The sequence below is a fragment of the Dreissena polymorpha genome, chromosome 5, assembly GCF_020536995.1.
Source record: "Dreissena polymorpha isolate Duluth1 chromosome 5, UMN_Dpol_1.0, whole genome shotgun sequence".
NCBI lineage: Eukaryota > Metazoa > Mollusca > Bivalvia > Myida > Dreissenidae > Dreissena > Dreissena polymorpha.
In genome coordinates this window covers 44,188,671-44,205,946 of record NC_068359.1, presented here as the reverse complement: position 1 = coordinate 44,205,946, position 17,276 = coordinate 44,188,671, and the positions used below count along the sequence as shown (strand labels likewise).

Below are 17,276 nucleotides of genomic sequence, written 5' to 3'. Positions count from 1 at the left end.
GCCGAGATTTTTTTCGAAAAAAATCCGGCTAACAAAAGTATGCTTTTTTCAACCTTAAATAAAAGGAACTCCTGTGTACGGGATATGATACAATAATGTGCAAGAAAATTGAATATTTTAACAAAGATACTTGAAAGCTTTTATAATCAGTTACTCAGAATATAGGCACTTGGAAATTTTAAACAAACATTTTTGTTAAGAAAATTCCAAGAAGTTTTATTGTGCAACATACCTCCTCTGTCTGTGTCGTAACAAACTTAAGTAATCTTAACCCATTTTGTGTAACGTTTATAATAAGTAACATTCATAGCAATAATACACAGCTGATTTATTTATTTAGGCGTTAACTAGTAAATAGATGTAGTTCACTTTTTATACTCTACTTGCCACTTAACACTCTAAAATTCACATAATACTTTTCTTCTTTTACTTTTAAATTAAGCATATTGACCCAACAAAACCATGGAAACAACATTATTTTCCAGAATTGTATACCACTTCAGCTAACAATTAAAAAGCCAAAAAACACACACGATTACACAGTTCAATAATAGTTGTATTCTGGTCTTGGAGGGGGGCCCCTAGGTGGGGGATGTTGTGGCGCCACTGGTCCCCTTGGAGGCCCTGGCCAAGGACCCCTTGGTGCCTGTCCATCAAAGTACCTTGGGGGCGGAGCCCCAGTCATTCTGGGAGGCCCCCGAGGGGGACCGGACATCATTGGGGGCGGGCTTGTGAAAGCTGGTGGGGGAGGCCCAGATGGGGTCATTGACTGATGGCTCGAATACATTGGTGGGGGTATTCTGGGGGGCATCTGGTGTAAATTCGATGCCATGCTTCCTACTGGAGGAAATGAGGGTGGCGGGAAGGTCATGTTGGGCATGGCACTTGTGGCAGCCATGTTCTGGTAGCTCTGCTGTGGAGGAGGCTGCTGAACTGCCTTGGTGTAGTCGTCATCTTGGATTGGCACACTGATCAGGGTCTTTATTCGGTTGCCCCCTACGACGGGGATAGCTGATGTGAAGCCATCATGACTTGAGGGGGAGGGTATAGCAGACATGGTGTTGCTGGACTGAATTCCTGTCATGGGCCCCATGGGGGTCTGTAATGTAGAGTTGACCATGTAAGCCGGGGCCGGAAGTCCAGCCACTGTTTGATGCACTGTAGATACGACTGGCATGCCCATTAACACCGCTGAGGGCTGACTGTGATATATCTGTTCCTGAGCCGTTCTTGGAGGCAACATGGCTGCTGTGGCTGATACTTGTCTCATTGCAGCATTGAATTGCTCTAGAAGAGCTGCCTGTGACTCCAGAGACGGTGCTGCTGTTTTCACAGCCACTGGGGCTGCACCTGCTTTGGCAGCTATGCTGCTGATGTTCTGGTCTGTAAAAACATGAATATAAGAAATATTTTTGTATAACACCTGACAAAAAATACACCCATATAGCTTTCTCCCTTGCATATTTGGATAATAAAAACAAAAAAATAGTAAAATAATGTACCTGAATTCATGTATGTAAACCTTAAGGCAGAAAGCAACCATTTCAATTAAATCAACCAATAGATGGTATTGTTTGTAAGTTTGTAAGATAGTTTATTTATATACATGTACATGTATCAGAGCTTTCATCTACACAAAACTAATTGCTGACATGAATCAAAAAATTAACCAAAAGTGCATTTTTCAGTAATGATTAATTTTTTTCCATTTTGAATCATGATTATGCCACTTTAAATACCACACTGTTTTATTAGGCCAGTAAAATATGTAGGCTCCCTGCCTTTGATTTCCGACTTGAGATGCCTGTGTGAGATGTGAGCATTCAGATCCCTCTGTGAGAGGTACGTCCTCCTGCAGCCGTTATTGCCATGCTTGGATCCCCCATAAGTGCACAGGAATACAGTTCCCAGCGCTGACTGCTCAATTCTCTGAACTGGGTCCCCACACCTGAAAGCAACTCGTGTTAATAACACAAGGCTTACTCTGTCATTCATGAAATCTGCAAATGGCGATGGCAACAAATCAGCAAACTTTGTCTAAAGATAAGTTGTACTTGGATTCAACCTTTTCCTAATTAAACTCCATAAAATAGCAAAAATGTAATCATTTTCTATAATCTAACATAAATTATGTTTATGATTTTTAGTATGATTCTTTTAAATGACTTTATGTAAGACCATGTGACCCAATGAACTGTATTTATTTTATGATTAACATAATTGAATAAGAAATTCAATGTTATTCTATGCCATTTGTGCAAAATTCGTAGGATTACTTTATACAACTGACTGTTTCTACTAAAACAAACAAACATCTTTTATCACCTTTTGGCAAACTATATTACAACATTTCTTATGGCAGAAATTTCAAAACAGTGAATAAGAAGATTTTTTTTGTATATTAATTTAATCATTGAAATAGACAGGCCAAACACAATATACCCCCGATCTTTCGATCCGGGGGCATAAAAATAGCAATAATTTGACAAGCAGTGGAACAAGTGTGAATCACCTTGCACATGTTTTCTCCGTCTTCTTGGCACATGTGAAACAGAAAACATGTTTGCACTGAATCTGAAAAGGACAAAGGAATTGGCCAATTACTGCATTATTCTGTTCCATACACAGGGATTTTGAATGAGAAACTAGAGTGTTGACAAGGTTTTAATATAGCAATATAAGGAAAAATGCCCCACCCCCTGGCGGCCATGTTCTTCAACCAACAGGCATCATTTTCGAACTCATCCAAGATATTATTGGGATGAATCTTCTGACCAAGTTTCATGAAGATTGGACAATAAATGTGGCCTCTAGAGTGTTAACAAGATTTTACTAAAGCCATATAAGGGAAAATGCCCCCCCCCCCCCTTGGCAGCCATGTTTTTCAAGCAAAGGTTACCATTATTAAACTCATCCAAGATATCAGTGGGACAAATCTTCTGAGCAAGTTTCATGAAGATCGGAAAATAAATGGACTCTAGAGTGTTAACAAGGTTTTACTAAAGCCATATAAGGAAAAATGCCCCGCCCCCTGGCGGCCATGTTTTTCAACCAACCGGCATCATTTTTGAACTCGTCCAAGATATTATTGGGATGAATCTTCTGACCAAGTTTTATGAAGATCAGACAATAACTGTGGCCTCTAGAGTGTTAACAAGATTTTACTATAGCCATATAAGGAAAAATGCCCCGCCCCTTGGCAGCCATGTTTTTCAAGCAAACATAACCATTTTCGAACTCATCCAAGATTCCATTGAAACCAATCTTCTGACCAAATTTCATGAAGATTGGACAAAAAATTTGGCCTCTAGAGATTTAACAAGGCAAATGTTGACGCCACACAACGCGCAACGGACGACGGACAAAAAGCGATCACAAAAGCTCACCATGAGAAGGTTGTGCTCAGGTGAGCTAAAAATGGACAATGGTTTCTACAAACAATATAGGAACGAGTGTCCCAGTTGTCTAAACAACATAAAACGAATGTCTGCCTGTGTCAAAATAAGCAATGGAGCAATACCCATAATATCCAATTTCAGGTATTGGAAAAAACTAAGTACTGTTGCATAGTTTGCATTACATAAAAGAGATACAAATGTACACACTCCATTTAGCTATGAAAAGGTGATTGCATAATTAACCCTTTGCATGCTGGGTAATTTGTCTTCTGCTAAAATGTCGTCTGCTGAATTTCTAAAATTAGCATTTTCTTCGATTTTTTTCAAAGAATACTATCAGAATAGCAAACAGTTTGGATCCAGATGAGACGCCATGTTCTGTGGCGTCTCATCTGGATCCAAATTGTTTGCAAAGGCCTTTAAAATTCAGCTCCAGAGCTTTAAGGGTTAAGTGTATACAAATGTTGAATTCATGCAACTCATAACATAAATTAACAAGATTTGTCCAAACACAAAGGCCTCAAATTTTCTTTCACTTTTATAATGAAACGTACATTTTCTGTAATTCTGTGTATACTTTGAAGGCCTTTTTGATGGAGAATATCTGCAATAGTTACATAGTTAAACCTGAAAATTAATGTTACTACAAAAAACGTGACTAAGCCACTTAAGTAGATTTTCATCGTTTTACCAATTTATTAATTTTTATTCAAATAACTATGTAATGCCCTTATCTAAGCAAACCTCCATCAAAACTCAATTAAATGTGAAGAAACTGCTTTTCTATTCTTAGTTATAAAGTAACCTTCAAATTGTCCTTACTGGCCCCAAAAGAAATTCTAAGCTTAATTTTGCATGTATGGAGGATTCACACCAAATTTCATTACAATATTTTTTATATATTTGATTAAAGTGACCTAGACCTGAGAGGCCCCAAATGCAATTCCTGGTTCTCAGCAAGGTGTGAATCTATGCAAGTTCACACACAATTACTATTTTCTTAAAAAGTGAGACTGAATTGCTGAAAATAAAAAATCACGCATTTCCCTAAAAATCTTATAAAGTTACTATTAAATACTGTCCACTGCATTTTAAAAGAGATTGCTTATTACTCTAGGTGGGTGGGGGATGATTTTTTCAGCATGAGGATTTATTTTGATGGGGTTGGTGGGTGTAATATAAGGTTAACAAGAGTGCCAAACTGTCACAAGATATGTCCGTTTGAAGGTTTTGGACAACTTGATAACTTCACCATGACCCATATTTGAACTTGACCTACATATCATCTAGACACAACTTCTGACCAAATTTGGTGAAGATCAGATGAAAACTACTTCAATTAGAGAGCGGACACCATGCTAAATGCTTGAAATGCACCAAGTGACCTCATGACCTAGTTTTTGACCCAGCATGACCCATATTTGAGCTTGACCTAGATATTGTCTAGACACAACTTCTACCAAATTTGGCGAAGATCGGATGAAAACTTCTTCAATTAGAGAGCGGACACCATGCTAAATGCTTGAAATGCACTAAATAACCCTGTGACCAAGTTTTTGACCCGGCATGACCATATTCGAACTTGACCTAGATATTGTCTAGATACAACTTCTGACCAAGTTTGGTGATTATCGGATGAAAACTATTTTTATTAGAGAAGGGACACCATGCTAAATGCTTGAAATGCACTAAGTGACCCAGTGACCGAGTTTTTGACCCGGCATGACCCATATTCAAACTTGACCTAGATATTGTCCAGATATTACTTCTGACCAAGTTTGGTCAAGATCAGATGAAAACTATTTGACTTAGAGAGCGGACACTGCTGCCGACAAGGTGAAACTATAATACATCCAGTTTTTTTAAAACGGGCGTATAAAAATCATTGACTAGTACACACATTGATATTTAATAAAATATCTGCATCAAAACACAGCTATATTGAGTTGTTGCAAGAAAACGGTAACCTGAATTTTCTAAGTACACAAATTGGCATCATACTGCTAACTTGAAGGTCATAGGAATAATCCTTACCATTCGCCCGTAGATTAGAATAGGCAGAGAACACATCTCACAACAGTGGATCAGTGGATCCACCACCTTCTCTCCAAGCAAATTCACCTGTAAACATTTAATGTTTTAAATACATATAAATATACAAATGACAAGTTGTGCACACTTTTATATAAGAAAAGACAAAATAACTCTGGTAATAACATTCAAACTATTGTAACAGACCTGGATTCAGTTAAATAATGCTTTGAAAAGTCTTGAAATTAATATAAAAGAAAAATGAAATACATGCAAGATGTAACTAAATTGATGCCAAGATATTTGTTTAATTAAATGTTAACATTTATAATATAATTTTTTTTTTATTAAACAAACACTACTTTGATATAGGACTTAGTCATCTTTTTTGTTCCCTGACTTCAATCAAGTTCTCTGTATACACTTACTTTATGATCCCATTTGAGTTTTTTGTTCTGATGAATAGGCTCACCAGATTCCATTGTCTTGAAAATTGGTGTCTCAAGTATTTCATCATCTGTAAATCATAACAAAAAATACAAGGATTTGAAGAATTAAAAATCTACTGATATAAATAAATACATGTATTGTTTTAAGATTTTATATTTTACCTACCACAGTTTCATCACCTATGTGCACAATTAACAGTTTTGCAAGTATTTTCTGCAGACAACAAAATAGTACAAGTCTGATATTAAAAAAGTTCAGAAACAAATATTACGACTACAAAATGTGAACATCATTTATCAGACCAGGCTATTGCGTTGTCATCATTTCATATCATAAACTAGAAATGGCGCGTAAGAGGCAGATGCGTATCCCCACGCCGCATGTTTGACCTAGGGGCGCCCCAGGGTTGGTAATGGGGCATTGCATAGTTGAGATTGACCGTATTGTCATAAGAGAAGTTCAGTATCAATTAGAAATGAATCGGTGTAGAAATGAAGAAATTATAGTAAAAGGCAATTTTGGGTGGGCATGGCCTATGTGAGCGGGGCGCCCCAGGGTTGGTAATGGGGCCATACATAGTTGAGATTGACCGTATTGTCATAAGAGACGATCAGTATCAATTTGAAGTGAATCGGTGTAGAAATGAAGAAATTATAGTAAAAGGCAATTTTGGGTGGGCATGGCCTATGTGGGCGGGACGCCCTAGGGTTGGAAATGGGGCCATGCATAGTTGAGATTGACCGTATTGTCATAAGAGAGGTTCAGTATCAATTTGAAGACAATCGGTGTAGAAATGAAGAAATTATAGTAAAATAACCTAAAAAAATGAGTAAAAATCTCTGACCAGGCCCCACCCCCACCCCCATAACTTTTGACCCAGGGGTCAGATCAAAATTCCAAATAGTGCAGGGTCGCACATATGCTCATAGCTTCCATGTGTGTAAGTTTCAAGGTTCTAGTGCTTATAGTGTAGGAGGAGATAGTGTCCAGGACGGACGGACAGACAGACGCCGGAGATAACCACAATATCCCCACGCTTTTCAAATAGCGTTGGGATAATTAGGTCTGTTCTGCTGCTCAGCAGAGTTTGCTTGTAATATATTTCAAAAGCTGGCATAATAAATATTAATCAAATGTAAGGGGGCTATCAGTGTCAATAAAAACTATCACAACATACAAATATGGGAGGGTTGGCAGATTTGAATAAAAGCCAGTAACAGAGAAAATCTAGGGGAGAGTGGAGTTGAGCGTAGACATGTAAAGATGCATAAAGTTTGAGTGTGTAATTCATTGGTGTATATATTTGTTATCTTAGTGTGTTAATAAAATGTAGAGTCTATATACTGTGTTGTGACTATTGAAGTTATGAACTTTCCCGCTGAAAATTGTAACACCAACTATCACTTTTGAACTTGGCTGAGAGTTTATTATAGCAAATGTTCTGATGAAGTTTTATGCTGATTAGGCATAAGTTTGACTTTAACACTACAGTCTAAACAATGTAAAGAAAACTGCCCCACCAACTGATGGCCAAGATATAATTTGAAAAAATATTATGAACAAGTTTCATGAATGTTTGGTATCTATTATTCACATGGTTTCACTACAATGTATTGCCATATAAAGACAACTGCCCAGCTCACTACAGACACCCTTGCATACATGAACCATACATTAATGACTGGCTTGTCGTGACCGCATTCTTCTTGTAAATTGGGTAAAAATAGTTATAAACAAGGGCTGTTTGTAAAACATGCATGCCCCCCATATGGACTCACGGTTGTAGTGACAGCCATTGTGTGAACATGTTTTTTGTCACTGTGACCTTGACCTTTGACCTAGTGACCTGAAAATCGATAGGGGTCATCTGCCAGTCATGATCAATGTACCTATGAAGTTTCATGATCCTAGCCATAAGCGTTCTTGAGTAATCATCCGGAAACCATTTGACTATTTCAGGTCACCGTAACCTTGACCTTTGACCTAGTGACCTGAAAATCAATAGGGGTCATCTGCGAGTCATGATCTATCTACCTATCAAGTTTCATGATCCTAGGAATAAGCGTTCTTCAGTTATCATCCGGAAACCATTTTACTATTTCGGGTCACCATGAACTTGACCTTTGACCTAGTGACCTCAAAATCGATAGGGGTTATCTGCGAGTCATGATCAATGTACCTATGAAGTTTCATGATCCTAGGCATAAGCGTTCTTGAGTTATCATCCGGAAACCATTTTACTATTTCGGGTCACCATGACCTTGACCTTTGACCTAGTGACATCAAAATCAATAGGGGTCATCTGCAAGTCATGATCAATGTACCTATGAAGTTTCATGATTGTAGCCATTAGCGTTCTTGAGTTATCATCCAGAATCCATTTTACTATTTCAGGCCACCGTGACCTTGACCTTTGATATAGTGACCTGAAAATCAATAGGGGTCAACTGGGAGTCATGATCAATCTACCTATCAAGTTTCATGATCCTAGGCAAAAGCGTTCTTGAGTTATCAATTGGAAACCATTTTACTATTTCGGGTCACTGTGACCTTGACCTTTGACCTAGTGACCTGAAAATCAATAGGGGTCATCTGTGAGTCATGATCAATGTACCTATGAAGTTTCATGATCCTAAACATAAGCGTTCTTGAGTTATCATCCAGAAACCATTTTACTATTTTGGGTCACCGTGACCATGACCTTTGACCTAGTGACCTGAAAATCAATAGGGGTCATCTGCCAGCCATTATCAATCTACCTACCAAGTTTCATGATCCTAGGCATAAGCGTTCTTGAGTTATCATCCGGAAACCATTTTACTATTTCGGGTCACTGTGACCTTGACCTTTGACCTAGTGACCTGAAAATCAATAGGGGTCATCTGCGAGTCATGATCAATCTACCTATCAAGTTTCATGATCCTAGGCCTAAGCGTTCTTGAGTTATCATCCGGAAACCATTTTACTATTTCGGGTCACTGTGACCTTGACCTTTGACCTAGTGACCTGAAAATCAATAGGGGTCATCTGCGAGTCATGATCAATCTACCTATCAAGTTTCATGATCCTAGGCCTAAGCGTTCTTGAGTTATCATCCAGAAACCATTTTACTATTTTGGGTCACCGTGACCTTGACCTTTGACCTAGTGACCTCAAATCAATAGGGGTCATCTACGAGTCATGATCAATGTACCTATGAAGTTTCATGATCCTAGGCCCAAGCGTTCTTGAGTTATCATCCGGAAACCACCTGGTGGACGTACCGACCGACAAGAGCAAAGCAATATACCCCCTCTTCTTCGAAGGGGGGCATAACAACCAAAATTCAATACTGTTACAAATAAGTACCATGCATCGAGCATGCAAATACTGCCAATTGTTGTAAAAGCTGGCTATTTATTCAAAATTGTACATGAAAAGTGAAATGAGAAAAACCAAAATGCAGAGTGTTTACATGCAAATTAATGTACAAAAACAATGCATGAAAAAATAGGCATTTTGTAAACAATATTCCTCTATAACGTTCAAAATCAACGAAAATTTCGTAAAGTATTTTCGTAAAATAAAGTTAACACCTCAACAATCAGTGTTCCTTAAGGCAAAAGCCACAATTTCAACCCTAGATGTGGTATGATTACATAGATTTTTGTAGATACAAAATGCTCCTTTTATTTATTTGTGACACAATTAATTCCATTTTAATTTTCCGCGAATATATCTATTCATATTACACACGTTCATACCATGTTAGTGTTCATGTGTCGTATGAATAGATATCGTTGCGGGAAATCAAAATGGAATTAAATATGCAAATCAATAATTAGATAGAGCATTTTGTATCTACAAACATCTATTTTACCAGACCACATCTGTCTTTGAAATTTCCTCCATAAGGAACACTGATTTTTAATTGTTTAACTTTATTTTACGAAATATTGTACGAAATTATCGTCGATTTTCAGTGGTAATGGGGCTTTAACAATTATGTTTCAGTTCATAAACCTAATGTTAAAACCAATTAAAAAGTTATTGATTAGATGACACAGTATACTGTAAACTCTGAACAGCCCAAAAATACTTGAAACCAATTAAGTTAAATATATCTTAAACAGCAAGTTCTGAAAGAATTGTTAGATGTTTATTCTGCAAAAATGGAAGCCGGATTCCTAACTAAGAGAAATTTGTTATTTCAATAAAAAAGTTATATCTACGGTGTTAACAGGTTTCATTATAACCATAAAAAGAAAACTTTCTCGCCACCAGGTGGCCATGATTACAACTGACGATAACCCTTTTTTTTAAAAACTAAGCCAAACTATATCATTAGAACAAATGTTATGCCCAAGTTTCATGATGATTGGACCTAAAATCAGGAGGTAGATCGTATGCAAGAAACTGGTGTGGTGTAAAAGAGCAAAATATTAAATGGTATTCAAAATGGCGGCCAACCGCTGATTGTTCTACGTTTTCGTCCTAACTTTTTAAAGGTTTGTACATTTACCATACTTATTGGACATTGTTATGTGCAGGATGATCTTCTGATATCCATTTAACTTCCTCACTTACGCCACACCAGTTACTTTCGTATGATCTACCCTCTGAAAAATGTGACTTCCAGTGAATTAACAAGATTTCGCTAAAGTAATATAAGGAAAACTGCTATGCTCTCTGACCGCCATATTTTTCAACTGACTGTTAACATTCTTATCTCCACTGAGATATCATTAGAACAAATGTTTTGACTAAGTTTCATAAGACTTAAAATGTGACTTCTATAGTATTTACAAGTTTTAAAAAATTGACCTTGTGAACTAGTTTTTGAGCTCACATCACCAAGTACCCAACTGTGCCAAAATATTATTGAAACAAATCTTCTGCCCAAGTTTTATCAGAATAGATCAGAAAAAAGTGGCCTCTAGAGTGTTAGCAAGGTGAATATTGATGAGGGACCTGCAAGGCACAATGCAAGACAAACAACGGAAAAAATGGGATCACAAATGCTCATTATGAGCACGTTGTGCTCAGGTGAGCTTAACATAGGGAAATCAATGTTGCTTCTAGAGTGTTTGCAAGGCTAATGCTGAGGACTGACATGGCATGAGGGACATAAAAGCTTAAGAGTTAACAATTATTTCAGATTACTATTGAGTTTTAAAACAATGCAATCTCTAACCATCTGAGGAATGAATCTGGTCCTCTATTTTCCCAGTCTTGTTCTTTCGTGGACGGCCTCTGCCAGAGGACTTTTCTGACTTCAGTTTTAGTTTGATATTTTTGCGAGCCGGCCTCGGACTCGATGACATTGAGTTCTCGGATTCTAGTTCTACATCTGCAACCAGATATATAAATAAATAACATTAAAACTTCATTAGTTTGATTATTCTAAGTGAGCAGATTTCAGTCTTTCAATTTGCACTTATAAAATACTTTTACCGGTACTTGAAATATGTTCACAAAACATCCCCCTAAAAGACCCAACTTTTATAAATATTTGCCCCCCACTCCCCTCTTATTTTTCATGCCAAACCCTTTAAAATACATCCCACAATTTGTGACAAATACTAGCACTGCCACACCCTACATGTTTTATACAATAATATCAATACATGGATACACTTTCTTCTCATCATGGCAAACTAGGCTCAATTCTCACTAATGGAACATGTGAGTTTGGTTGGTCACCATAGAGGCCAGGTCCTACCAGGCGCTCTGATATTCTGCACAGGCAACCCAGTCCATAATGAAATAACTTTCAGGAAAAGCCATAAAGCTGGAAATTGCAATATCTTGTCATGATAGTTGACTAGCATGGAGTGCCGGGAGGGATATACTGAGGTTTGCATATAATGCAGCAACAGGCAAAACCAAAAAATAATACAAGGGCTGTTTGTAAAACATGCATGCCCCCCATATGGGCTTACGGTTGTAGTGACAGCCATTGTGTGAATATGTTTTTTGTCACTGTGACCTTGACCTTTGACCTAGTTACTTGAAAATCAATAGGGGTCATCTGCAAGTCATGATCAATGTACCTATGAAGTTTCATGATCCTAGCCATAAGCGTTCTTGAGTTATCATCCAGAAACCATTTTACTATTTTGGGTCACCGTAACCTGACCTTTGACCTAGTGACCTGAAAATCAATAGGGGTCATCTGGGAGTCATGATCAATCTACCTATCAAGTTTCATGATCCTAGGAATAAGCGTTCTTCAGTTAGCATCCAGAAACCATTTTACTATTTCAGGTCACCGTGAACTTGACCTTTGACCTAGTGACCTCAAAATCGATAGGGGTCATCTGCGAGTCAAGATCGATGTACCTATGAAGTTTCATGATCTTAGGCATAAGCGTTCTTGAGTTATCATCCGGAAACCATTTTACTATTTCGGGTCACCATGACCTTGACCTTTGACCTAGTAACCTAAAAATCAATAGGGGTCATCTGCAAGTCATGATCAATGTTACTATGAAGTTTCATGATCGTAGCCATTAGCATTCTTGAGTTATCATCCGGAAACCATTTTACTATTTCAGGTCACCGTGACCTTGACCTTTGACCTAGTGACCTGAAAATCAATAGGGGTCAACTGTGAGTCATGATCAATCTACAAATGTACCTATCAAGTTTCATGATCCTAGGCATAAGCATTCTTAAAATTATCATCCGGAAACCAATTTTACTATTTCAGGTCACTGTGACTTTGACCTAGTGACCTGAAAATCAATAGGGGTCATCTGCGAGTCATGATCAATGTACCTATGAAGTTGCATGATCCTAGGCATAAGCGTTCTTGAGTTATCATCCGGAAACCATTTTACTATTTCGGGTCACCGTGACCATGACCTAGTTACCTGAAAATCAATAGGGGTCATCTGCCAGCTATTATCAATCTACATACGAAGTTTCATGATCCTAGGCGATAGCGTTCTTGAGTTATCATCCGGAAACCATTTTAGTATTTCGGGTCACTGTGACCTTGACCTTTGACCTGAAAATCAATAGGGGTCATCTGCGAGTCAAGATCAATCTACCTATCAAGTTTCATGATCCTAGGCCTAAGCGTTCTTGAGTTATCATCCAGAAACCATTTTACTATTTCGGGTCACTGTGACCTTGACCTTTGATCTAGTGACCTGAAAATCAATAGGGGTCATCTGCGAGTCATGATCAATCTACCTATCAAGTTTTATGATCCTAGGCCTAAGCGTTCTTGAGTTATCATCCGGAAACCATTTTACTATTTCGGGTCACCTTGACCTTTGACCTAGTGACCTCAAAATCAACAGGGGTCATCTGCGAATCATAATCAATGTTCCTAGTAAGTTTCATGATCCTAGGCCCAAGCATTCTTGAGTTATCATCCGGAAACCACCTGGTGGACGGACCGACCGACATGTGCAAAGCAATATACCCCCTCTTCTTCGAAGGGGGGCATAATAATATCTGCAAGTAGGTCTTAATATTAGGGTATAGCTGTGAATAACAACTACATCAGATTCCCGTTGGTTATAACCAAGCATAAATTTCCAACCCTCCAAAAAAAAGAATAACAATTTTAAAAAATGACTTTGATTGGAAATTGGTTACTAATAATAATAATAACAACCTTTGAGATTACAGTTGTATTCTTGACTCTTGCATGCATTTGAATGTTTATGAGTTTCTTTCATGCCTTGTCTTATTTCAATTGTAGACTAGTTATTGGCTAATTTGGTGACTGGCCGGACGAGCCCTGTTTTTCAAACACCATCCCAGTCACCAAATTAGCCAATAGCTAGCCTACAATTGAAATAAGACAATGTGGCTCAAGAAATTGCCACTTGGCTACAAGTTTGTATTTCTTATTACCTATCAAATATCCAAAATAATCAGAATTCAGACATAATGATGTAAATTTGTCTACATACAATTTTTACCCAGTGGGGGACATGAAAAAGACTTGAAATTATAAGCATTCAGTCCAACCATTTTTCTTAAATTCTATAGTCAATATAAAAAACAGCATAATCAGATTACTCATCCTTACTGTTTACAAATGAACTATTTATGGCCCCAAGACAGTATAGGTGCAAACATTGATAATTAAGTGCTGCTTGAATTGCCACAGTTGTGACACAAAGATCCACAACATCAGTGGTTAAGCAGCCGTTTGTTGGCATTGTAATACGGACAAAAGCCCATGGCACAGCGGCATGCGTTGATTGCTATTTGTATCACTTTTCTGATATACATATAGCCATAGCTATAGACACTGTGACAAATGCTATATCACACGTATATGCATACCTCAGGAAAAAATGCGCTGGGAAAGTAATTATTTTGTAGCGCATTATTCTCTATCTTCTTGAATTATAGGTTTCTCACTGCCAAAATAAGACTTTTTGCTCTAATTTTTATAATAATAGCATTGGCTCTTAGAAGCGGTTTACATGTGATCATGAGCAATATTGTAGTACATGTAAGTTGTGGTTTAAATCCAACAGAAACCTGTTTATTTACAAAAATACAAAAGTTATCAATATTCCGAATTAGTATTTCCGTATTTTAGCTTATTTTCACCTTGTTTACACTTCATCTGCTCGCACTTTGCTGATTTGCTGTAAGGTTACATATCATACAAGATTACGTAGGCCTTAAACTGCGTAATTAAATACATATACTTTTAGATTTTTGTACCAAAATCTTCCAGACTGTTCAAAGTCAACAAAAAACAGGACAATTACAAAACTTCTGCATCATTTATCAAATTTTAAGATTTTTGTTTGTTTTCCTTTTTTAGAAGCTGCTCTGAATAGTGCTTGGCATCACACAAGCCATTCTGAGACTGTTGAGCAAAACCGACCGTTTTGGTTTCCATAAACCAACAAAGGAGGGATTCCTGAACTATCAAAGTTTCCAAGGAATTAAGCCATTAGCCATGGTGATCTTATTTATTGGTTCTGTTGGTTTACTTCGATGGAACATATTTGAACTTTTATCGATTTTTAGAGAGCTTGTATGTGTCTGGCTGTAAACAACATCAGCTATGGAATTATAAAGATCAGATGTTCAAACATTGTCAACAGGTTGTTAAATTAAAGATTTGAGAACAAACAAGAGCTGTCTCCATCGGAAGACATATGCCCCCGAAAAATGCTTTTTCGAAAGCTAAATGCAGATTTTGAAACCTAAACGCGGACCCCAAGTTTAAGGTCAAGGTGGTCAAAATTTGTGTGTGTATGGAAAAGCCTTGTCCATATACACATGCATATCAAATAAGAAGGTTACATCTGAAGAGACAAAGAAGTAATGAGCACTTTTCAAACCCTAACGCAAAAGTGTGACAGACAGATAGACGGACGGACAGACAGACAGTGTGACTGCTATATGCCACCCTACTGCACAGGTACTTGAAAAAAATGTGTTGGTATTTATATATATAATAAGAGTAAAGGTATCCAATGATGATTTCACAGGTGTATTGAATAATACCATGCAACAACATGAAAGATCAAACAATGCACACATGTACCTGTGCCCTACCGGGTGCATAAAAACGATTGTGCCCATGCAAATTTAGTCTGTATGTCGACCAGTGCCTGCAAAATAAATGTTAAACTAGTAATAAACAAGAGCTGTCTCCATAGGATGACATATGCCCCCTAAAAACGCTTTGATAGAAGTTTAGTCCAAATTTTTGACGCTCTTAAATATCAAGCTACTTTTTATATGGGTAATATTTGGAGCGTACAAAGGGGGAAAGACCAAATTAATGGTGGGAATTTTTCGTTCTTTGTCTATATTGTTGCGCAAGGATTTTGTGCGCAACATTCAAGCCCCGATATAAGACACTTAATATCAACGGATTGCAATAATATTTACATACCTGTGTAGATAATTCATTTCTCGATAATGTTCCGTAAAAATTATGTAATGACACTTTGAATTTTGCACGCCTGAGCAATTTAAATCCAACCACTATTCAATTTTTCAATATCTCTCGATTCGCTCGCTAACACGACCTCGATGTAAGCATCTGGTTTAAAGTGGAAGAATAAACAGCGTAAAATAAACAGTTTGTGTTCGTCTGTTGTGGTGCAGCGCGTTACATAGTAAACCGATGTTATACTTTTCTGGATTAATTTAGCATTGTTTTTTTCTAAATTGACAATTAAAAAGTTCTGAAATAAATAACATCTTTTATTTTTATACTGTACATAAATAATATTGATACAGATTGTACAGTATACCGTCTTATGTAACGTAGAATGTAAGTACATAAAACAACACAGACAGATGTGCGAAAAAGACATGCATAAAAACTTGCTTAAACTTAGAACAGTGAATAGAAACTGCACCATATCTGTTTTGAACATATGCTTATTAAATCGACAAAGATTAGCATACTAGATCTAGTTAGGTAAGTCGGTGTTAAAAGCTCATGTTAAATGATATTACGCGTACACATTACACCGTAATGCCTTCTTCTGATTGGTTCATATTTAAATCAGTTTCATGACATGGCTACAGGTCAGTGATTGGTTTGCGATTTAAGCAGAAGTTTAACTGAGGAATTTATGCCTTTCTAACTTAGAATCGACGATATTTGATGTAAAAATGGACTTCTGAATTAAAACTGAATGAGTTGGTAATGTTATTTTGTAATTTTACGCAAATTGATGAAAATTTAAACTTTCTGGTTTCCACCACAAAAAAGGTCCTTCAACGATGAGACGTTCCAAAGAATTTAGCCCATATAAAAAGTATCTCTAAATTCTTTGCGGGTCTTATAAATGAGACTAATAGAAGTTATTAGCCCATATAAAAAGTATCTCTAAATTCTTTGCGCGTCTTATAAATGAGACTAATAGAAGTTATGAGCATTTTTGGAAACAACGCAGATTTCGAAACCTAAACCACCCTAGACTAGAGGGTTAGGATGAGGGGAACGAAAACGAGCATGGGGCAGCACCTTTTTACTGTAGATCTTCCCTAGAACAAGATCAGATACACCTAACTAAACTTGGAACTGTGTTCCAGTCTGAAATTCAGAAAAGAAAGTGACAACGAAGGTCGCGAAAATATATGTTCATATGCATTTCCAACGAAGCAATCAAAGTCATTTTTTCGTATATACGTATATTAATTAATTCCGACTGATTTTATAATATTTCATGCAAGTAAAAACACTATTTTGATTTGTAGTCTCAGTCAATAAACACTTTTTACAATTTATTGGGTTGTTCCTTACCACTGGTGTCCATCTTGGATTAATCAATTATTCAACGACTATTGCCATTGGTTAATGGATTTGTGAAAGCCTTTGTGATTGGACAGGACATGTCTTTTGGTTCTAGCAGATTCACAAGCTGTAGCAAGAGAGCATGATTGAAAAGTTATATTTTTCTGAATTTG

General features: G+C 37.1%; 1 protein-coding gene across 2 annotated transcripts; it reads right to left on the bottom strand.

Moving 5' to 3' along the window:
* Nucleotides 1-127: 127 nt before the first annotated feature.
* Nucleotides 128-17,227, bottom strand: LOC127831381 (E3 ubiquitin-protein ligase Hakai-like). 2 transcript variants are annotated; one of them, XM_052356370.1, is made up of 8 exons: nucleotides 17,113-17,128; nucleotides 15,394-15,460; nucleotides 11,053-11,208; nucleotides 5,858-5,946; nucleotides 5,433-5,519; nucleotides 2,513-2,574; nucleotides 1,782-1,948; nucleotides 128-1,383 (listed from the first exon to the last, which is right to left on the bottom strand). In XM_052356370.1, exons 3-8 carry the CDS (start codon nucleotides 11,180-11,182, stop codon nucleotides 545-547), a joined length of 1,374 nt encoding a protein of 457 aa, XP_052212330.1. In that variant the 5' UTR covers nucleotides 11,183-11,208; nucleotides 15,394-15,460; nucleotides 17,113-17,128; the 3' UTR covers nucleotides 128-544. The 2 variants fall into 2 exon arrangements, with proteins under 2 accessions (XP_052212330.1, XP_052212329.1); XM_052356369.1 differs by lacking the exon at nucleotides 15,394-15,460 and having other exon boundaries at nucleotides 17,113-17,227.
* Between the last annotated feature and the right edge of the window lie 49 nt (nucleotides 17,228-17,276).